The sequence below is a fragment of the Phalacrocorax aristotelis genome, chromosome 33 (assembly GCF_949628215.1).
Source record: "Phalacrocorax aristotelis chromosome 33, bGulAri2.1, whole genome shotgun sequence".
In the NCBI taxonomy this organism is placed as follows: domain Eukaryota; kingdom Metazoa; phylum Chordata; class Aves; order Suliformes; family Phalacrocoracidae; genus Phalacrocorax; species Phalacrocorax aristotelis.
The window spans coordinates 157,107-178,879 of NC_134308.1; the positions used below are offsets into that span (position 1 = coordinate 157,107).

Here is a 21,773-nt window from a genome sequence, read left to right on the forward strand (position 1 = left end):
TTAGGTAAATGAAGGCGATCCAGCAGGATTTACCCGCGGAAAAGGGGGGTGTCGGTGTGCGGTGGGGCTGAAATCCGCCGCCGGCGGGGTACCGGCGTCCTGGCTTCACCTCCCGGGGGACTTCGTTTGGGTCGAGCTCCCTCATTACGTGACTCTGAAGCTTAATTAATCCCAAAGTAATTAATTTACAGCCCGGGGAGGGGCTCTGGATTCCAGCGGGGTGAAGGATGCCGCGGCTCTTCTCTCGCTGACGGGCAAAAAAAAAGACAGCGCGTTTGGGTTTGGAACGCCTTTTCGCTGTTTTTCACCCCAAATTTGAGGACGTTCCCGCTGTTCGTTCCGCTCCGATGTCAGGGAGGGGGTGGGGAAAAAGGGGGGAAAAAAAAAAACCCCGCTTATTTTTGCCAGGAAAAAGGTAAATCCGCTGCGAAAAAGGGAAGGAGTTGTGTAACTCGCCCCGCCGCGGGGTAGCTACAGGCGCGGGGAGGCTGGAACACGACGTCGTCAGTCGGCGCTGAGCCGGCGCGCGTCTCCCTTCGTTAATTTTCCACTTAATTACCTGCCTGCCCTTATTACAGGCTCCCTCGAGAAGCGGCGTCTTCCGTCTTCACCCTTTAAATCCCATGTGGGCGTTAGGGGCGTGTTTGGGGTAAAACCGGGGGAAAACGGGGTCCGGGGAGGGCGATCCCCGCACGGTTTTTTGCGTGTGTTAACTCCGGCCGGCCAGGATTTGCCAGAAAATCCCTGTTTTCTCCCCAGTTATCTGCGCAAAGCGGCTGGGCAGCGTCACGGTCTTCACCCATCACGCCTCAGGCTCCTCTCTTTCGCCGGTTTTAGCGCTTCTCACCCCAAAAAATAAAGTGCTGTTTTTTCTCCCAGCGCAGGTAAAAGAGCTTTTTTTTCCCCGCTTGTTTTTCCCGTTTCCAGCTTTTTTTTTCCCCGCCAGCTGCGGGAGGAGCGGAGCAAAACCTCTTTTTCTCCCCGTTTTCAGCTTTGCTGCACCTCATCCAGCCTCAGTTTCCCTCATAAAAACGCCGGTTTTCGTTAAAACCGAAGCGGGATGAGCTGGGCGCCGCGTTGCTTTGGGGCGGGGGGGGGGCGGGGGGTTTTGGGGTGGTGGGTGGGTGTTTCCGGAGCAACCGCCCGCCTCGTTTTTGCCTCTTAATTAGATGATCCTTGAAGATGAAGCTAATTTGGGATTTTAATTTGGGATTTAAACGAGCGGGTTTAACTCCGCCGCCAGGCGGGGGTTCTCGTGCCGCGAGCCACGCGTCGGCCGGGGATTTTGGGGTGGGGGGCGGTGGGTTAGGGGGCTCCGTAGGGAACCCCCCGCTTCCCTCGGGAGCCGGCAGGGGATTTGTTTCCAGGTTTATTTTTATTTCCTTAGGAATTTTACCGATCGGGGGCGGGGGGGGGGAAAGAAGCAAAAAAAGCCCCTGTGACGGGGAAATCGAGGCACGTCGGAGGGAAAAGGCGAAACCATCCGGCCCTTCATCCCGGCGAGACGCGAACGCCGTCGCTCCGTGAGTTGGGAAGGGGGGAGAAGGGGGATCCATCCCCTCCCCGTCCTCCACCACCACCGGGAAGGGGGAAGCGAGGCCCCGTGCCGGGGTGGGGCTTTGAACCTTGGCTCGGAGCCGGCTGCGCCGACGCTCCGGCGTTGGGAGGAAGGGAACGGCGGCGGTTGGGAACAACGGCCGCGGTTGGCTCCGGCTCAGCCGCCAGGACCGGCGAGGAAGGCGACCGTGAGTATCTACCATTAAAAACAAACCACCACCCCCGTTTTTGCTTTTCCGACCCCGTTTTTCCTTTCCCCGGTCGCCGGCGCGCCGGGTGTAGCCGTAGGGCCGGTGGGATGACGGCGGCGAATTTGGGAGGCGGCGGGACGGGGACGCGCTCGGCCTCTTCTCCCCGGCAGCTGGCGGCAAATCCCCCGCGCCGGGATGCTGACGAGCCGGTGCGGGGTCGGGGGTGGGGGGGGGGGCAGCGCTTTTTCACCCTGTTACGGTTGGTTTTGTGTCCCTGTCACGTCCCCGCTCCCCGATTTAAAGGGAGAACAAACAATTCCCTCTCTGTTTTTTACCCCACAAGAAAAAAAGCCGGGGGATCCCTTCCCCTGCGCCCCCCCACCCCTCATTTTCGCCCCCTCCCCGGTTCCCCCCCCGGCTGCATCTTGATTTCAGCCGCGAGGTTTCCGACTGTTCCCGGCTTAAATTAGCCGAGAGATCCCCGAAATAGTTACGGCGTGTTTTTGAGGGAGGGGAGGCTCCGGGGGTGTGTGTGGGTTTTTTTTCAGGGAGGATTTTTCAGTGCAAAAAGAGATTCACCGGGGGGGGGTGGGGTGGGGGTGGGGGGGCGTTTTGGTTTGTGTTTTTTTTTCTTTTTCTTTTTAAAAACCCATATTTTCAGGAGTTGCTCCGGGTAATCGGAGCGACTCCGACCCCATCACGGGGAACGAGCAGCGACCTGTGCCCTCATCCTACCCCCAAACAGGCGCAATATCCAGCCGGGAATTCCCAGCGCTCCCCCACCCCGGCACTCGGGTGGGGCTGGGCTGGGAGGAGCCGCCCCAAAGAGTTGTTTTTCCTGGTTTTAAGGCTTTTTTTTTTTTTTGCTTTTTTTTTTTCCTTCTCTTTTTGGCTCCGGTTTCTCCCCGGTGGCGCAGCCAGGGGAAACTGAGGCACGGGAGGGGTTTGGCTACCGCCGCGTTTTCCTACCGTGCGCCGGCATTTCCTCATCCTCACCGCTTTCCTCCTTGGATATTCCTTATCGGTTGAAAAAACCTCTCCCCGATATCGGTGTTTTCCGGGTCGTGGGGTGAAGGGAAACCAACCCAACGGCGTTTGGCCGCGGCTGCTGGGAGGGGACGAGCGCACCCCGCCGCCGGTGTCCGCCGGCACGGAGACGTCGCCGATCCGGTGCGCGTCCCCCGTCGGGATTTGGCGCCGGACGCTCGAGGTAGGGCCGCGGCGGCGCCGTGATCCTGCACGGAGAAATGAATTCCTTGTTTTTACCGATCTCGCGTGTTTTTTTTTTTTTGTTTTTTTTTTTTTTTTTCTTTTTATGATAATCAGGAGGATCTGGGAGAAATTCTTCCCTACGGATCAAAGCCAGCCGCTGGCATCGCCCCAAACGGGTTTTGGTGTCACTCCGAAACACCCCTATTCCCTAAAAAAAAAAAAACCCAAACATTTAAAAATCCATAATCCCCCTCCCGAAGGGTCCCTTTTCCGCACCCTGACGTTCCTCCAGCTCAGGGACCACAGGAAAAGGGTTGTGTTTTCACCTCCCGTGTCAATATTCCCTCCGTGGTGGGATACGAGGCCGAAATCTCTTTCCAGGTGTTGATTTTTAGGCGAGGCTTTACTCCGGGCACCGAGAAACGGTGCAAAAAGCCTCAAAAAGGGTCAAAAGGAGGAGAGACAGAAGGAACCTGCTTAATTTTCTGCGGCGGTTGCCCGGTCGCTTGATTTCTGCGCCTTCAAGCAGGAAAATGTGTTTAAGCTTCCGTCGTTTAATCGCTATTTTTGCAGGATTTTGGTAAAATAGTTTGTGGAAACGCCGGGATGGGAGAATCGTTGCTCTGTGCGGAACCAGGGGGGCTGAGGAAGTGCCGGGTTTTCGTGTAGCACAGCATAAAATGCTGAAAATGGGAGAAAAATAAACAAATTTTCTTGTAGTGAGTCTAAATTGATGAAAAGAGGCAGAAAAAGAAACAAATTTTAATGTGCTGGAGCCTAAGTTGCTGCAAATGGGCCAAAAAAGAAACAAAATATTTGTGTCCCGAAGCCTAAATTGCTGAAAATGCACAGAAAAGAAAGAGATTTTCACGTAGCGAGGCATAAATTGCTGGAAATGGGGGAAAAAGAAACAGTATTTTCGTGTAGTGAAGCCTAAATGTCTGAAAACAGGCGGAAAAGGAAGGAAATTTTCACGTGGCGAAGCCTCAGTCGCCAAAAACAGGCGGAAAAGGAAGGAAATTTTCACGTGGCGAAGCCTCAGTCGCCAAAAACAGGTGGAAAAGGAAGGAAATTTTCACGTGGCGAAGCCTGAATTGATGAAAATGAGCAAAAAAATCAATTTAATTCCGTGAGGAATCAAAAAGCCGAACTGGGGAAAGGGACGAACGTCCTCGCGGCGGATGGCGGCCGAGGTGCTCAGAGGGACGTTAAATCTTGGGCCTCCGGCTTTCGCCTGATTTCGCAACAACGAGAAGCTAAACTGAAGCCTAACGTTGGGCACGGGTTGAGTTTAAGTGCTCAGCTCTTCTCTCGAAGCACCTCCCGCTTTTACGCTCCACCAAAATGTTATTTTTTTCCCCCGTTTCTCTCCTTCCTGACGGCCGCCGGTTTCGTTTCGCAGGAAACCTGGATTATTCTTGGGTTTTACCCCGTTTTTAACGACGGCACTGGCGTGAAATGCTAATTAGCAGCAGCCTGGCAGGTCGCCACCCCGCCCTCGGCCGAACCGCAGCGCTAACGGGGTCCGTCTCGACACGCAGCGCTAATTGGGGGGCGAAAGGCTTTCCCTTCAAACCCGCGGGGCTGGGAAGAGGCACCGCGCGGCCCAACGCCGGCAAAATCCCGCCTGATTAAGTTGTCGAAGGGTTTAGTTTGGTTTTGCTCCTTTTCCGACCCGTTTTCCAACCCATGTTGCATCGCTACTGCAGGGAATCCGGCACGCTGGAAACGCTCCCGTCTTTCGAGCGGGTTTACTTGGTCGCCGGCGCTGGAAAACTGTGGGAAAAAGGGATTTTAAGGGTTTCTTGGATCAAAAAAATCCCTATTCCCTGGGGTTTTGGGGCCTGTTGGTCCTTTCCCAGGCTGTGCTGGCAGCAAATACCCTTTTTCAAGGTCTTTTTTTCTTCCCAAGTGTTCGCCCGGCCCCAGAGCTCGCTTCGGCGCTCACAGGCAGCCTTAGGCCCAGCCTAGCGGCGCGCTGGCTTTTTGGCCAGAGCCCAGACCGGGGAACAGAAAAGAGGGGGAGAAATTGGGGTGAGGGAGAGCGATTTCTGTTCGGTGCCGGTGGGAAACGTTGAACCGAAGCCGCCGCACCGAGCGGGAGCGGACGCCGTCCTTTTTGCTCCCCTCGAGACAGGATCGTGCCACGCCGTAACCCAAAAACGTTAAATATTTCTGAGCTTTGAGAGGCTTTTTTTTCCCTTTTCCTAGAAATCCATTTCTTTTAACATTATTTCAACGCTTTTTCACGGCAAACCCACAACCGCCTGTGCTTCCCCGGCACGGCGGGGCTCGTGGCCACGCGTCCGGCAGGTGTTTTGGCAAGCTCCCGCGCTCCTCCGAATCCGGATCTTCGTGAAGAAGCGCTTCCCTCCGTTCCCCCCACTTCTCTCCGCGTACGGCAGCGGCTCCGCCGTCGTCTTCTCCCCTCCCCGGTGTCCTCGCGGCGCCTGTATTTCACGCGAGCGGCGCAGCCACCGCCGCCTCTGTGGGCTGTTGTGACGCCGCCCGCTTTAATCCGCCCGGGATTAACGAAGCTGAATTCTGCACCGTCAGGATTTTTCCGTGGCCGGAGCCGCCGGGAGCAGGATTACAATCGGCCGCGTTCCTCACGCTGACGGCACCGCCGGCGTCTCGGCCCTGCTTCGTTTCGAGCTGTTTGGGTGGTTTTTCTGCCGATCCATCTCCTCACCCCCCACCCCCCGCGCTGCCATCAACCGAACGTCACCTCGGGAGCGTTTCCGGCTGTAGTGGCGCATACGTGGGTCTCTGTTCACAGGCGGGGGGATGTAACGGTGTTTTTCAACACCGAGACGCGACAATCGGTGGTGGAAAGAGGGAATAAAGCGAGCAGCGTAGGCAGGATGAGACCGCAGACGTGGTTTCAGCAGCGCTTTCTAATGGTAACGATGGTGCGTCAGGAGGTTGAAGGTGAGGGTGGGGTTTCCATCCCTCTGTGTGTGTTTTTACAGCCAAATTTAAGGGGTAACGGTCAGGGGTGGTTCAGGGAAGGGGCAGGACGATCCGGCAGCCCTCCGCAGTCTCGGTACGACTGTGTCACCTCAAAACCCCGGTGTTCGAGATCCCAAAGAGCCAACACCCACCGACTGACGCGGTGTTTAACGCCGCCGGGCAAGTGGCTCCCGCTGTAATTGAAATGCCAGCCCTCGGGGAGGTCACTCGGCTCAACTCACCCAGCGTCAGCCGCAGACTGGTTTTCGCTGGTTCTTTGGCATCAGCCGGGGCGGGTTTTGGAGAGGGGATGCGCCTGATGCGGTTGTTGAGGGGGGAACGACTGTTTCCCAGCCTTCAGCCGGGCTTTGCGTTGTTTGTCAGTGACACCTGACTGGAAAAGCCCAACCGGGGAATCGCTTGTGACGTCTTGCCGGGACGGTGCAGGGGTTGATTTGAGGAGCAGGGCTCGGCCGCGGTGGTTTCAACCGGTGTCTCTGGCTTTCTGGGTGCGGCTGTATCGGGAGGTGTGTTACCAACAGCGTAAAACAGGTGGGAAGCTGTTACGGGTGGTTGTTTTAGCGGTGCCGGACAAACCTGTCTCTAAACCGCTTATGAACTCTGTTTTGTACTTGCAGTCGATGGCAAATCGGATACGGTTTTACAGAAACAGAGCGATGGGATTTTTTTTCCCCAGAAATTTTGTGATAAAGGTTCAAACTCTAGCCCTTTCTGCTTGCTGTTTTTGAAAAGTACCGCTGCGGTGGCCTGAAACCTGTTTTGTCCCTTTTTCTGTCCCACCGAGGCATCTCCCAAGGTTTTACGTAATGTTTTTTTTGCCTCAATTCCCAAGAATTTTTGCCTCGTTCCTCCCCACAGCTGAAAAATCACACCTAGAACTGAAGGTGTAAACTGTCAGAGTTGAATGAATATGACTAAAAAGGGAAAAAAAAAAAAAACCAGTTTCCTTCCCCCTCCCGCCTTAATCTCTATTATTTCTTATTTTCGCTTGTTGTTGGGTGGGGCTGGATTGTGGCCAAGGGGAGAGGGAAATGGGAAAAAAAAAAAATCTCCGCTTTTGGGCTAGAAAACCCTCTTTCCAACGCTGCGCTCTCCCAACCTTCCAACTCCGGACCCCGATTCCCCCCATAAAAACACAAATCCTCTTGTATTTCCAGCTCTGACCTTGTTCCCAATTCTTCTCCTGCTCAAAAACAAATCTCGAGGAGAGGCCCCGAGCGCCTGGATTTAATTACCTGAGTTGTTCTGTTATCAATAACGCAGCCAACAAACTTTAGATAGAGAAACGGAGAGCGGCTGGAATTAATTTCCTGGGATGTGTTGACGTTGAGGATCTCCGTCCTACACGTTATAACTTGGTTTTAAGCATTTCTCCTTCTTTTTTTTTTTTTAAATTTTGCAGATTATTTTTAAAGCCCGCGTTGCTGAGGTCTAGGAAGACAACCGTCTCTTGAGTCGACGTGGAAGAGCTTCGCCCCTCGCCACGATGTCCACCAAGGTGCCGATCTACCTGAAGAGGGGCAGCAGGAAGGGGAAGAAGGAGAAGCTCCGCGACATCCTCTCCTCTGACATGATCAGCCCGCCCTTGGGGGACTTCAGGCACACGATTCACATCGGCAGCGGTGGAGAGAGCGACATGTTTGGGGACATCTCCTTCCTTCAGGGCAAGTTCCACCTCCTCCCCAGGACCGAAGGCAGCCTCGATTCTGACAAGGACAGCCCCGACGCGGCACCGTTTGAGTTCTCCAGGACGGCCACTATCTCCGGACGTGAACAGTCGTCCTCGGAGACTTCGTCTCCCCTCCTCAAAAATGCCATCTCCTTGCCCGTCATCGGGGGGCCGCAAGCATTGACGCTACCCTCGGCCCAAGCCCCCCCAAAACCGCCGCGGTTGCACCTTGACGACAAAGCGCCGCTGGCGCGAGGGGAGGAGGACGGCGAAGGCAGGAGCGCCGCCGCCCCGCCGCATCCCTGTGCCTCGCGTTTTGTCGCCTCGACGAACGGCTTCGCCGAGGAGAAGGGCGACGCCGAGCCGCCCTTCCTCTCCCACGCCGGCTCCCTCCTCTCCCTCCACGTGGATTTGGGGCCGTCCATTTTGGAGGACGTCCTGCAAGTGATGGAGAAACACCAGGCAGAGAGAGTGGGTGGATCTCTAAAGGATTCAGGCAGGCAGGAGATCTTGACGTGAAGACGACTGAAGATTAAGACGTTGAGAAATGGATTATTCTTATTTTTTGGGTTTAGTCTTTTTTTTAAGCAGCTCTTCTATTACAGCTCGAACTCACAAGTCTGCCTCCACGCGCCTTCCTCAAGCGGTGCGCTGACGGCGATGTGTTGTTTCCTCTCGCAGAGCCCGTCGTGCGAACGGGCCGCGAGCGGTTCACCCTCCGCGCCGCTCCCCAACGGCCTCCGCCTGTTCCCTCAGCGCGGGGAGGAGGGGAAAATAAAACACCCTATGAAGCCAAGACGAAACAGGCGGCGCCCGCCGCCGGGTCGTGCCGCTTGTCCGTACCAACTTCACCTTTAGCGATGGATCCGAACCACAGGACTGCGCCGACCGGTAGAAAATAAGAGACCGCGTCGTTCTAAACCCTTGTTGTACTGGATGGGGTGAAACGGCGATGGTTGAATTCCCAAATGTCTCGGTCGGGAGGAGTGTGGGGGTTCGGGGCGGGGGGAGTGGATTTTGGGGGTGTTTTCCACTTGAAAAGGGGCTGTGGTTTGCACACAGGCGAGGCGAAGGTGTGACGCTCGCTGTTTGCCCAACCACCAGAATCATCAAGGTGATGTCAAATGTCAGCCTTTGACTTGATTTAATTTTGTAAAGATCCCACAAATCGGTAAATCTGGGGGTTACGTGGCAAAAGGCTCCATCGGGCTTTCACGTTGCGTCGTCTCTAAGGAAAAGCTTAAAAACTCGCTGCGGAGAAGCTAAAAAAACCCTCTCGGGCTGTATTTTGGCAACTAAATCCGTGGCTGGAGCTCGGGATTGGAATTCAAAGTCGTAAATAAGATGCAAACAACAACAAAAAAATATGTTAAGTGAAGGGTGAGCGACCCCCGGGGCGGATTCCTGCACGATGGGGTGAAATTCATTCTCCCGAAAGCCGCCGTCTCCATCAATCGCAGATTGTTTGGATGGACGGAGGAAGGAGGGGGTGAAACGCTTTGGCACGCAGAAAGGAATGCGAATCCCTTCTGCTTTTTTTAAAAAAATAATAATTAAAATAATAAAAAAAAAAAATCCCTGGAAAGGCCAATTCTGCTGACGTCGGGGTGAAAGACCTTAACGCTCGGCCCTGAGGGCTTTCATTCTCTCCCAGTCTCTGAATCGAGGACAAGGGAGGCCTGTAGGACGCGGTAATGGTGTAAAAGCAAGCGGGACCTCGTTTCCTAGATGCCGTTGTTAATTAACTGCATCGTTTTGCACCGATTCTGATAGTTTTAGCCCAGAACGAGGCCGGGAGACGCCCCTAATAAGGAATTAAGGCACCTCTTGAAGAGCACACTGACTTTTTTGCTGGTTTGCTGGAGCCTGACCCTGTATTTCTTCACATCCTCGATTTGCTGTTTCATACAGGTATCGTTAGAAAATGAGTCATTAGATTAACGAGCTCGTAGCTCGTCACCGCACGACTGTGTCCCGGCTCTTCCTTGCATCCGGCGGGGCGCTCCCACCGTAACCCCAAAACACTCCATTTTGAGTTGAAACACCAATGATTTGGGGTCAAAGCCATTTTTTTTTTTCCCAAGCCTTCAGTCTGCAAAATAATTAAGAAAATGAGGTTAATTGAGCTCGATTCAGGCGGCCGCCGGGTTTAATTTCTATTTGATTTTACGCTGTTCTGGTTCAATCCTTACCTGGTCTAAACTGACGGCGCTGCCTCCTAACAACACCCGTTCACGTGGCGATGACTCCTTTTTATTTATTTTAGCATTTTTCTAACAAAAAATAATTCCAGTGACAGAATGGGGGCGTTTTAGAGCATCGTTTATAATTAATTTCCCCCGGTGGTGGCGTATTTTGCTGGGAGATGAGCCCACCTCGGTTTCCCAATCCGCTCTTCACTTGCCAACGCGCCACAGCTCCTCTTCAGTCACAAAATCTTAATGGGAAAAAAGCTTGGAATGGATAATTTGGGGTGGTTTTCAGCAGTTTTCTTACGTGGCCCAACATCCTTGTGTGGGGTAGGGTGGGTTGCGATGATGCGGCCGTGCTCATTTTCCTGGGTTTCACCTTAATTAGTGAATTAAATTGAGCTGAGGATGATGTTTTGAGTTCATCCCCCCCAACCTCTGCCTAATTATCGTCCGCAATTACAAAACCTCACTGAGAACCACCAAAACCCCTTTTCCCCCGCCATTTTTGCTCCTCGTTACAAGCCAGGAGGGACGGATTTGGGGCGCGGATGGATTTGGGGCGGTAACGGCTTTAATTTGGCGCCTCGCTCGCTTTTGACAGCTCTGGAATCGCGGCACCTCCCTGAGCCGACGGCTCGACTCCGATAGCCAGAAGAGAAACGGGAGCTGGTGTTACAAGGGGCTGAAGGGAACGGATGCTTTAATTTGCTTGATTTCGGTGTTTTTTCTACTGTAAATAGGTGACTGTGACGCACCTCCTACCTCCCCTCTGCCCGCCACCATCACCCGTCCAACTATATTTGATAGAAACCCTGTGAAATTATCCCAATCCTGGTTTTTTCCTCCCATTTTTCCAGGCACGGTCTCCTTAGCTGCAAAAAAAACCCCACACCAAACACCCCAATTTCTTTAATTTTTAGCTATTAACAATAAAATCATTTGGGATTCCCCCTGCGCCGGGGTTTCTGCACAGGATCGGGGCTTCCTTCCTCTCCTCCCCTTCCTTCGGTCCCTAATTAATCACTCCTCAAATTGCCGATTTAAGCAAACGGCTGTTGCTAAACCCTGGGGGGTGTTGGTTTTTTTTTCTACCCCGTTCTAAGAAGCGTGAGTCACTCGGGCAGGAACGCTGTTGCCTGCTGTGACTCAGCCGGCATGTGCCAAACAACCTCTTTCCCCCTCGTTTTTTCAGGGAGATTTAAGGCAGAATACGTCAACAAGGAGTTTGATTGATTCCAAGGGGGGCAACGGGTGTCCGCAAGCGGAGGGTTTGGGGGGTACAGGCTGACGTTCGGCTGTTGGCAGTCCTACCTACCCCGCAACTTCGTTATCCCAAGATTTCCGGGCAGCGGATTAACGACGCAATAAACCCGGCGAACGCCTACGCTGACGTTTGGCATCCGACCCCCCGCCGTGGGTTCGGTGCGCCTGACCCTGCCGCAACGCCTGTAGCCGGAACGTCACAACCGTTAATCACGGTGACAAGAGCGTTGATTTTTATTGATGGGGCAGGAAAATAAAGCGGCTGCGTCCACGCGGATAACGGCCGCTGCGGGATTAAGGGGAGGAGGAAGGGCAGGGAGGAAGGTTTAAGCTTAGATGTAACTGAGAAAAGGACTTTCTCAGCACATGGGGAAAAAAAAAAACCCAAAACACGTAGAAAGTGGGAATAACAAAGAAAAAAGAGAGAGAGGAACTCATCTGGCCCGTTTTCAGACAAACCACGCTTGCCATGGGGTTTGCAGGCAACCTCGTGCCCGCCTCTCCACCCCGCAGGATGAATTTTGAGAACTCTGGTTAATTTAGGTTTGATAAAAAGGAAAAAAAGGCTCAAAAAAATTAATTTTCTACATGAATTTCAGGCGCTGAAACCATAAATACCTGTAGGGAATCTCTGGAGGTTTGAGATTGATGGCAGGGACCGTAGTTTACCCCTCGTCCCTTTTTCCTCGTCACCTCCTCCCAGCATCCTTCATCTCCTCAGCCCGTCACACTCCTCCTCCCTCACCCTCACCCCATCCAAACACCCTTCGTCCCTCCCGGTTGTCCTTGTTACCTGTAATTTAAAATAACACACGAAGCAGGTTTAAGAGAGGAGACGTCATTTTACGTGGAATATTTCCACGAGCTGAGCACACCCGCCGGGGGCCATTTATCCACGACAGTTCACATACCTCACTTATCTAATAGATAATCATTGACCTGAGTATCCTCTTTTTCCATTGGTCCGTATCTTTTCCGCTTGATTTTAAAGCTACGGTGTGATTTTAATTCTCGAAGGGAGCGTTGGGGTAGTCCTTTCATCCCTCCATTAGGTCAGCAGTCTCAATCTCCCCTGGAATTACCCCAATTCCTGGGCTTCGACGATTATCCAGCTTTTCAGCGCCATCTGGGGCAAGAAGTTCCCTTTTCTCGCTGCTGATTGATCTGTCACCTTCCCTTCCTTCTTCGTAGCAGGATGTTGCCACTCTCAGTCCTTGAAGTTCTCCTGGTTTGTATTCGAGGTAGTTGTTAGCGAGGCGTGCGTTGCCAATACCCTCTGATTGAGCCTAAGCATTATTTACTACCATGTTAAAATTCACAGGTATGAGTGAGTTTCTACTCCTCACCGTGATCCTTTCTTAACTATTAGTAACTCCTGCGCTATTCCAGTTCATCCAAGAATAATATATATATGTTTGGGGTAACATTAGTGAGGTATGCATTGCTAATACCCTCCGATTTGGGCTAAGCATTATTTACTTCCTCACTAAAATTCTCAGGTGTGAGTTTCCACTCCTCACCGTGATCCTTCCTTAACTACTATCAATTCCTGTGCTATTTCTATTCCATCCAAGAAGAATATATAGATGTTATCAAGAAGAATATATATACACATTTGAGGTAACACCCTCACCCCCTTTTCCTCATCTCCCTTTCCATCCCTCCCCCCTCCATTCCTACCCCTTTTCCTTCACCCCAAGTTTTTACGCTTCCCTATTTACCTCCCCGCTCGCTCTCCCTCACCACCACCCCCCATCCACCCTCCCCATTTACCTCCCATTTTCTTCCTGCACCCTCACCCCTCCACTTTCTCTCTGATGTCCCCCTTTTCCTCTGATTTCCCCTTTCCCTCTGATGTCCCCCTTTCCCTCTGATTTCCCCCTTTCCCTCTGATTTCCCCCTTTCCCTCTGATGTCCCCCTTTTCCTCTGATGTCCCCCTTTCCCTCTGATTTCCCCTTTCCCTCTGATGTCCCCCTTTCCCTCTGATTTCCCCTTTCCCTCTGATGTCCCCCTTTCCCTGATTTCCCCTTTCCCTCTGATTTCCCCTTTCCCTCTGATGTCCCCCTTTTCCTCTGATGTCCCCCTTTCCCTGATTTCCCCTTTCCCTCTGATTTCCCCTTTCCCTCTGATGTCCCCCTTTTCCTCTGATGTCCCCCTTTCCCTGATTTCCCCTTTCCCTCTGATTTCCCCTTTCCCTCTGATGTCCCCCTTTTCCTCTGATGTCCCCCTTTCCCTCTGACTTCCCCCTTTCCCTCTGACTTCCCCCTTTCCCCTTTTTCTCTGATTTCCTCGTTTCCGTCTGATTTCCCCCTTTCCCTCTGGTTCCCCCTCTCTCCTTTTACTCTGATTTCGCCTTTCCCTCTCATTTCCCCCTTTTCCCCTCCCTCCCCCTCCATTTCCCGCCCTTCCTTCGCGCCTCTCCCCTCAGCTTTTCCCGCCTCACCGCGTGGCCGTGGTAGTGGGGGAACGGGGACGGCGCATGCGCGGGATGGGCAACCCGGCACGAGTGCGCATGCGCAGAGCAGCAGCGCTCCCCGCTCTCCCCCCTCCCTTCCCCGGCCCGCCGCGCATGCGCGCGGCGCGGCGCAGGGGCCCCCGGCGGCGGCGGCGGAGGGAAGATGGCGGCGGTGGTACAGAATGTGGTGAAGCTGTGAGTCTGTCCGCGTCCGTCTGTCCGTCCGTCCCTCCGCGAGGGGGGGGGGAGGGTGCAATGGTGCGGTCCGGCCCGGCGCGGGAAAAGAGGGTTTTTCCCCCCCCCCACCTTCTCCGTGGCGCGGGCGCGGGGGGGGGGGGAAACGCTCATTGTTCGAGGGGAACTTCGGGGGGGGCGGGGGGAGAGAATCCCTCCGTAGGGTTCTGTGAGGGGAGACCCCCCCAAATAGCGCTATGAGGGGTCTTATAGGGGGTGGGGGTCCCCTGAGAGGGGGCCTGCAGAATCCCAAGGGTGGGACGCCCCGCTGTATGGCCCTGTGAGAGTGTCCTGTGGAGGCCAAGGAGCGGGGGGTGTCATCCGTATATATCCGTATACAACCCCATACATCCCCACGAGGGGCTCTTATAGACCCCGGGGGGTGGGGCGCGTACCTCTATAAAGCTCTCTGAAGGGGGCCTAATAGAGTGGGAATTTCCCCCTATATGGTCCTGGGAGGGGTCCTGTAGAGCCCAGGGGTGCCCCCTCTCCCTGTAGAGCCCAGGGGTGCCCCCTCTCCCTGCATGGCCCAGTGAGGGGGGCTCTATAGAGCCCTGAGTGTGGATGTTCCCCTCTATGGCCCTGTGTGAGTGAAGCACCCCCCCGATATGGGTTCTGTATGTCCTGGGGGGGGTGTCCCTACTTTATGGTCCTATACAGCTGTGCCCTATAGACACCTGGGAGTGGAGTGGGGTCTCTGCAATATGTCCTTGTGAGAGGGGAAGCTATAGAGCCTTTGGGATGGAGGTTCCCCTTCCCATACAGCCCTATGAGTGGGGCCCTATAGAGCCCCAGGAGTCAGGTTCCCCTGTACAGCCCCATAAAGGCTGAGAGTAGAGGTCTATACCCTATAGAGCCCTACAGTGTGGGGGGCATATGTACCCTTGGGGAGGTATATAGTGCCCCACTATCCACCCTGCCGTAGCAAGGGGTGTACAGGAGGTCCCCTATATAGCTCTATAAGGTCTATAAGGGAGGCCTGTCCTGTCCAGAGGGAATATCTAGACTTGTTTACCTTTTTTTTTTGGCGTCTCCCGGTGTTTTTTTGGCATCTTCCAGGGGTTGTTTTTTTTTTTGGCGTCTCCCTTTAACCTCGGCACTGTCGCGTCCCTGCTGCCGTTTCCTCCAAAACCTCCGTTCGTGGTGGGGCGTCAGTGCAAAACGGGGTGCGATTTGCACCCCTCTGGGTCTTCCCCGATGAGACGAAGGTTTGTTAAGAGGCGTTGGGGTCTCCTCTGACGAGCTGGGGTTCGTTAAGCAAGTCGACGGCCCTGGGTCCGTCCGTCTTGCAGCCTTTCTGCCTGCAGATGCGTTAGCGAAGCGGCTGGAGAAGCTCGTGGCTGGCCAAGGGCACGGGCAGACGTGCTGCTGCCTTTTTGGGACCCCTTGGATTGTTTCGGAGAGAAGCGCGAACGATGAATCACAAAACCTCCTTTTTCAGACTCTTTTTTTCACCCTGAATGGACGCTTCGCAACGACACGCCTTCGCCGGCGCTCCCGTGGACCCGCAGCTTTCAGTGAAGCGGAACATCTCGCCTTACCCGCCTTTGAAACACGACTGTATTTGATTTATCTCAGAAGCTGCCATTGGGTTTCCAGTCGCAGCTTGCCCGCGAGGACGATGGAGAGGAGCGCAGCAAGATTTCTTTTTTTTTTTTTTTTTACTTTTTAAAGCCATTCCGTGGGTCGTTCTCGTATCTCCGGGTACCATCAACAAAGAGTTTGGTCTATCGAATCCCTCCCTGCTTTATTTTTCTCCGAACAACAGCAGCGATTAGGGCAGGACAGTCTCCAACCATGACTTTTGAGGGCTTTAAATCGCAGGCGCGCGTTACCTGCCTCAGCACAAAGCCCTGCCCTGCATTTTCCTGGTGGTTCTGGGGATGGAGGTAGTCAAATTCTTTCTTTTTTCAGCTGTTTCCATGCCGTGATCTCTTTACTGACGGTGCTAAAACACATAAAACCACCTAGTTATTTCCGCAGCCATCCGCTGATGCGACGTGCATTACTGGAAGCCGCTCTTGAGGGCGCTTAGGACTTGCTTAGCAGCTGTAGAAGGCTCTAAGCCGCGCCGAGTCCGCCGGGAGCAATAATTGGGTTCGTTAGAGCTGGTTAAAATGCAGCCCGACGGCTTCGTCAGCTCTTCGCTTGTGCGTTCGGCACGGATTTTTAAGCGGCGTTTCTCCTTGGCGGAGCTTTCCTCGAGGCGGTTGTGCGGTTGCACGCGGGGATCGGCGAGCGTCTGAGCCTCGAAGCGCCCCTCGGTTTTGGGGATGAAGACCACGGGGCAGCGTAAGGGAGGATTATAACCCTATAGGGTTATACATCGGAGCTGGAGAGGAGATCTCCGCTCTTATTATGTCCTGTGGTCCCTCTCCACCCCCTCAGCGCTTGGGGAGTGCTTGAAAATGTGTTTCACGAAGCTTTTCTAGGTGCTGAAGCCAAATCCTGGTGCCTTTCTCACGCAGACTAGGAGTCCTCCATTAATTTGCACCTAAAACAACCACATATTATTGTTTTGGGGACAGATTGCCTCTTCCCCCCCCCCCCCAGACTCTGAAATCAAGCCAGTGGGAAGGAAATAAGTTGGACAACCAAACTCTTTTTGGGGTTGTATTACCATAAACACCAAGTTTTCCTCCTCTGTGTGACCCTCCTGTTGGCAGGGCTTCATCTGGACACTGCAAGGAAGTTTTAAGGCTCCGAGTTGGTGGTTATCGGGGTGTGAGTTGAGCTATCGAGGAGCGGCGTGATGATTTAAGAGGAAATTAAAAGCTCCGGGAGGGATTTACATCCCCAAACTCCACGAGCGTCATGATCCCCTATGCCTGAGCCTGGGATTTGGGCTCCCTCTGCAGTCAGCAGAGAGAAAACGGGAATTTGGGACCTTTCTCATCGCTTTTAATTGCTGCTGGGGCACTGTTCCCCCTTCCAAAACCGCCGCCGTCACACCGAGCCCCGTTTCTCCGTCACAGCTCCAGCCTCCATGAGGAAACGAGCGCAACAATCCTCATTTGCATTTAATATTTACCGATATCATCGTTTTCACAGTTATTCCCTCTCTTGGTTTTCTTCCGGCCGTCTCCCCACACATCCAACTTGCGCTGGAATAAAAACCCTGCGACCAAGCGATTTCTCTCCCGCCTCCTTTTCCTCCGTCAGGCGAGATGCTTCGCGTACCGCCCGTGCTTCCTCACGGGCTCGTTCTTTGCTCATTTAAATTAGCCGTCTCGGGAGCGTGGGTGATTACAGGGCTCCCTGGGCTCTGTGCAGTCGTTCCAGCCGATATTAAAGTGCCAAAATCGATATATATTGATACAAACCAAGAGCGCGTCTCCTCCCGGCACCGGCGAGGGGGAAGCTCGCTCTCCGGCAGCTGAACAGACCCTCAGCTCTCCCCCTCTCGTTGCCACGCGCGATGGGGCGTTGTCACCGTCCGAATGACTGTGGGGACACGGCGGCCACGTGGCTGTTGCAGCCCTGAGGGGTTGAAGGAAGAGCGGAGGGACGTGGCATGGCGGAGGCTGTGCTTTTCGAAAAGGATGGGGCGTGATTAATGCACTTAAGGAAACCAGAGGGATGCCCATGGCCGCTCGAATCCGTTAGGAATGCGTAGATGCCGGTGCAGGCTTCGGGGGCGTGAGAAACACCAAGGGGATCTCTCTCTGGAGGCTGAGGGGGGATCTCTCTCTCTCTCTGGAGGCCAAGGGGGGATCTCCTTCTCTCTCTCTGGAGGCCGAGGGGAGATCTCTGTCTCTCTCTGGAGGCCAAGGGGGGATCTCTCGATCTCTCTCTGGAGGCCGAGGGGGGATCTCCTTCTCTCTCTCTGGAGGCCAAGGGGGGATCTCCTTCTCTCTCTCTGGAGGCCAAGGGGGGATCTCCTTCTCTCTCTCTGGAGGCCAAGGGGGGATCTCCTTCTCTCTCTCTGGAGGCCGAGGGGGGATCTCTCTCTCTCTGGAGGCTGAGGGAGGATCTCTCTCTCTCTGGAGGCCAAGGGGGGATCTCTCTCTCTCTCTCTCTCTGGAGGCTGAGGGGGGATCTCTCTCTCTCTCTCTCTCTGGAGGCCGAGGGGGGATCTCTCTCTCTCTCTCTCTGGAGGCCGAGGGGGGATCTCTCTCTCTCTGGAGGCCGAGGGGGGATCTCTCTCTCTCTCTCTGGAGGCCGAGGGGGGATCTCTCTCTCTCTGGAGGCCGAGGGGGGATCTCTCTCTCTCTCTCTGGAGGCCGAGGGGGGATATCTCTCTCTCTCTCTCTGGAGGCCGAGGGGGGATCTCTCTCTCTCTGGAGGCCGAGGGGGGATCTCTCTCTCTCTCTCTGGAGGCCGAGGGGGGATCTCCTTCTCTCTCTCTGGAGGCCAAGGGGGGATCTCCTTCTCTCTCTCTGGAGGCTGAGGGAGGATCTCTCTCTCTCTGGAGGCCAAGGGGGGATCTCTCGATCTCTCTCTGGAGGCCGAGGGGGGATCTCTCTCTCTCTGGAGGCCGAGGGGGGATCTCTCTCTCTCTCTCTGGAGGCCGAGGGGGGATCTCTCTCTCTCTGGAGGCTGAGGGGGGATCTCTCTCTCTCTCTCTCTCTCTGGAGGCCGAGGGGGGATCTCTCTCTCTCTCTCTAGAGGCCGAGGGGGGATCTCTCTCTCTCTCTCTCTCTGGAGGCCGAGGGGGGATCTCTCTCTCTCTCTCTCTCTAGAGGCCGAGGGGGGATCTCTCTCTCTCTGGAGGCCGAGGGGGGATCTCTCTCTCTCTCTCTGGAGGCCGAGGGGGGATCTCTCTCTCTCTCTGGAGGCTGAGGGGGGATCTCTCTCTCTCTCTCTCTCTGGAGGCCGAGGGGGGATCTCTCTCTCTCTCTCTGGAGGCCGAGGGGGGATCTCTCTCTCTCTGGAGGCTGAGGGGGGATCTCTCTCTCTCTCTCTCTCTGGAGGCCGAGGGGGGATCTCTCTCTCTCTCTCTCTGGAGGCCGAGGGGGGATCTCTCTCTCTCTCTCTCTCTGGAGGCTGAGGGGGGATCTCTCTCTCTCTCTCTCTCTGGAGGCCGAGGGGGGATCTCTCTCTCTCTCTCTCTCTGGAGGCCGAGGGGGGATCTCTCTCTCTCTCTCTCTCTGGAGGCCGAGGGGGGATCTCTCTCTCTCTCTCTCTCTGGAGGCCGAGGGGGGATCTCTCTCTCTCTCTCTCTCTAGAGGCCGAGGGGGGATCTCTCTCTCTCTCTCTCTCTAGAGGCCGAGGGGGGATCTCTCTCTCTCTCTCTCTCTGGAGGCCGAGGGGGGATCTCTCTCTCTCTCTCTCTCTGGAGGCCGAGGGGGGATCTCTCTCTCTCTCTCTCTCTGGAGGCCGAGGGGGGATCTCTCTCTCTCTCTCTCTCTGGAGGCCGAGGGGGGATCTCTCTCTCTCTCCCTCGAGGCCGAGCGGATCTCTCAATGATGCCATGCTCCATCTGCCAGTGGCAAGGAAGGCTGTAGTCGCCTCTCGCACGGCCTCCGTGCTTTCACTGAGCCGAGGCGACGTCTCTGTCCTCCGCAAATATCGCCTCGAGTCGCGTCTTCACCTCGCGCAGGAGATATTTTGGGCCGGCGCTTCCTCCGGGCTGGAAACGTGGCGTTTCCCGGCGGATGCGTGCCGGGGTTGGTCATCCAAAAGCCGTGGGCGTTTTTCTTTCCAGGGACCCTCCTGTCGCACCGATTCACTCTTAAATTTAGGTGTTTCACAGCGATCTCCACTTCTACCTCTGTCCCTAAATCCTCCCCGTACGCCCCCTCTGCCTCTTCCCCCTCCAGCTAGCAGAGAGGGCTGCGATCCGGCCTGGCCTCGCTTCTCTTTTTTCTTCTTTTCCTTATTTCTCACTTAAAAAATATATTCCATTCTGGTATTTCGGATCCAAACCACATTTTATTATTATTATTATCCCGGTCACCTCTTAACGTAAAGAACAATCAACCTGTAGCATTTCATCCCATTTCTCATTTTTCTGACAAAACATTAACTGCAGAATTATGTTATATTTCAAAGCCCCATTTTCGGGCCATTTCTCACCCTCTTCTAATCGATATTGTGTCCACTGTTGATTGCAACACCGTTTTAATTTAGCCTTAGTCAGGGGGTTCCCTCCGAATTTACTCCAATTCTTTAGGATGCGTCCCAAGGGAGAGCAAGGAGGAGCATCCCTGGAAGCAGCGGAACCCGTTGCGGTGCTGAAAGACAGAGCAACATCTCGTATACAGCAAATTCCCAAACTCCTTGTGCAAAACGAGGGATTTTTCTCCCTACACTAGAAATTAGAAACACAAAATGATGGTTTTTTTCGCTCTGTGTTACGAACCCCTCATGGAAAATGAGGGGTTTTCTCCCTACGATAGGAATTCCAAATACAACTACGAAAAATTCCAAAATTCCTCATGGAAAATGAGGTTTTTTTCTCCCTACGTTAAGAATGAGAAATACAAAAACAGGGATTTTCTCCCTGCGTTGGGAATTCCAAATAGAAAGACAAGAAATTCCAAAATCCCGCGTGCAAAACGAGGGGTTTTCTCCCTACATTAGGAATTAGAAATAAAAAATGACAGATTTTCTGTCTGCGTTACAAACTCCTTGCACAAAATAAGGGATTTTCTCCTAACGTTGGGAATTCGAAATACAAATACAATAAATTTCCAAAATTCCACATGTAAAACAAGGGATTTTCTCCCTACGTTAGGAATTCCAAATAGAAATATAACAAATTCCAAAATTCCTCATGCAAAATGAGGGGTTTTCTCCCTGCGTTGGGAATTAGAAACACAAAATGAGGGTTTTTCTCCCTGCCGTGGGAATTAGAAACACAAAACGAGGGTTTTTCTCCTTACGCTGGGAATTAGACACACAAAATGAGGGGTTTTCTCCCTATGTTGGGAATTAGAAACACAAAACGAGGGTTTTTCTCCCTGCGTTGGGAATTAGAAACACAAAACGAGGGTTTTTCTCCCTGCCGTGGGAATTAGAAACACAAAACGAGGGTTTTTCTCCCTGCCTTGGGAATTAGAAACACAAAACGAGGGTTTTTCTCCCTGCCTTGGGAATTCCAGATACCAAAGAAGGGATTTTCCTCCCTGCATTAGGAGCGAGGGGTTCCAAAGGCGGGTCGTCCTCGCTCGGGGCGCGCGCTGACCCCCTCTCTCTCCGCCGGCAGCCTCGGCGAGCAGTACTACAGGGACGCCATGGAGCAGTGCCACAACTACAACGCCCGCCTCTGCGCCGAGCGCAGCGTCCGCCTCCCCTTCCTCGACTCCCAGACCGGGGTGGCCCAAAGCAACTGCTACATCTGGATGGAGAAACGTCACCGAGGGCCAGGTACGCCGGGAAAACGCCGCGTTGGGGACGAGGGGCCGGCACCTGTCGTCCCCTCGTGTAATTTTAGGGTTTTTTTTAATTAAAGGTTTAGCCGCGGGGCAGCTTTACTCCTACCCTGCGCGCCGCTGGAGGAAGAAACGCCGTGCTCATCCTCCGGAGGACCCGAGGCTTTCCTTCCCTTCCATCAAACCAGGTAAATCCTTCCCTCCGCCGCTTTCCGCGCGCAGTGAGGTGGGTTTTTTTGGCAGCACCGTGCCCAAAAAAGCGCCGGATCGTCGGCGAGGGTCGGTAAAACCCCTTCGCCGGACCCCGCCGCGACGGGGGTCCAGCGGGATCCGCCCTGATTTTCCGCTCCCTTTTCCCCCCTCGCAGACACCGATCAGACCCTGAAGAAGGAAGGGCTGATCTCTCAGGATGGCAGCAGCCTGGAAGCCCTGTTGAGGACCGACCCATTGGAGAAACGTGCCCTCCCGGACCCCCGCATCGACGACGACAGCCTGGGCGAGTTCCCCGTCACCAACAGCCGTGCGCGGAAGGTACGGCGGAGAGAGGGTCTCCTCCCCCGCGCTGGGAAGGGGAGCTTCAGCGTGAAACACGCGCGTCTCCACCACACCGCTCTGGTTTTCCACCCTCTTCCTCATTCCCTCGGCTTTCTCCGCCTCTTTTCTGGCCCCAAAATTCAGGGAAAAGGAGATTCTGGCCCCAAAATTCAGAG

The 21,773-nt window shown here is 54.2% G+C and overlaps 2 protein-coding genes and 1 long non-coding RNA gene across 6 annotated transcripts in view; 2 read left to right on the forward strand and 1 right to left on the reverse strand.

Annotated features, from left to right (window-relative positions):
* LOC142049184 (uncharacterized) lies at window positions 1–15,266 on the reverse strand. Its single transcript, XR_012657624.1, has 4 exons — window positions 14,763–15,266; window positions 11,851–12,282; window positions 2,718–3,168; window positions 1–839 (listed from the first exon to the last, which is right to left on the reverse strand). It is a non-coding gene; the product is annotated as an uncharacterized LOC142049184 (long non-coding RNA).
* Window positions 1,349–10,216, forward strand: CDC42EP2 (CDC42 effector protein 2). Of its 3 annotated transcripts, none has more exons than XM_075076652.1 (2): window positions 1,349–1,523; window positions 7,336–10,216. In XM_075076652.1, the coding sequence occupies exon 2, from the start codon at window positions 7,420–7,422 to the stop codon at window positions 8,119–8,121; it is 702 nt and encodes a 233-aa protein (XP_074932753.1). In that variant the 5' UTR covers window positions 1,349–1,523; window positions 7,336–7,419; the 3' UTR covers window positions 8,122–10,216. The 3 variants fall into 3 exon arrangements, with proteins under 3 accessions (XP_074932753.1, XP_074932752.1, XP_074932754.1); XM_075076651.1 differs by having other exon boundaries at window positions 1,350–1,745; XM_075076653.1 differs by lacking the exon at window positions 1,349–1,523 and adding an exon at window positions 2,823–2,958.
* DPF2 (double PHD fingers 2) overlaps window positions 13,610–21,773 on the forward strand; it is a 22,507-nt gene continuing 14,343 nt past the window's right edge. Inside the window, exons 1-4 of one of the 2 annotated variants that reach the window (XM_075076649.1) lie at window positions 13,610–13,708; window positions 20,898–21,058; window positions 21,144–21,251; window positions 21,431–21,594. In XM_075076649.1, coding sequence (XP_074932750.1) covers window positions 13,677–13,708; window positions 20,898–21,058; window positions 21,144–21,251; window positions 21,431–21,594 — 465 coding nt within the window. In that variant the 5' untranslated portion in view covers window positions 13,610–13,676. The remainder of the gene's footprint in view (window positions 13,709–20,897; window positions 21,059–21,143; window positions 21,252–21,430; window positions 21,595–21,773) is intronic. The other variant, XM_075076650.1, reaches the window with a different exon arrangement.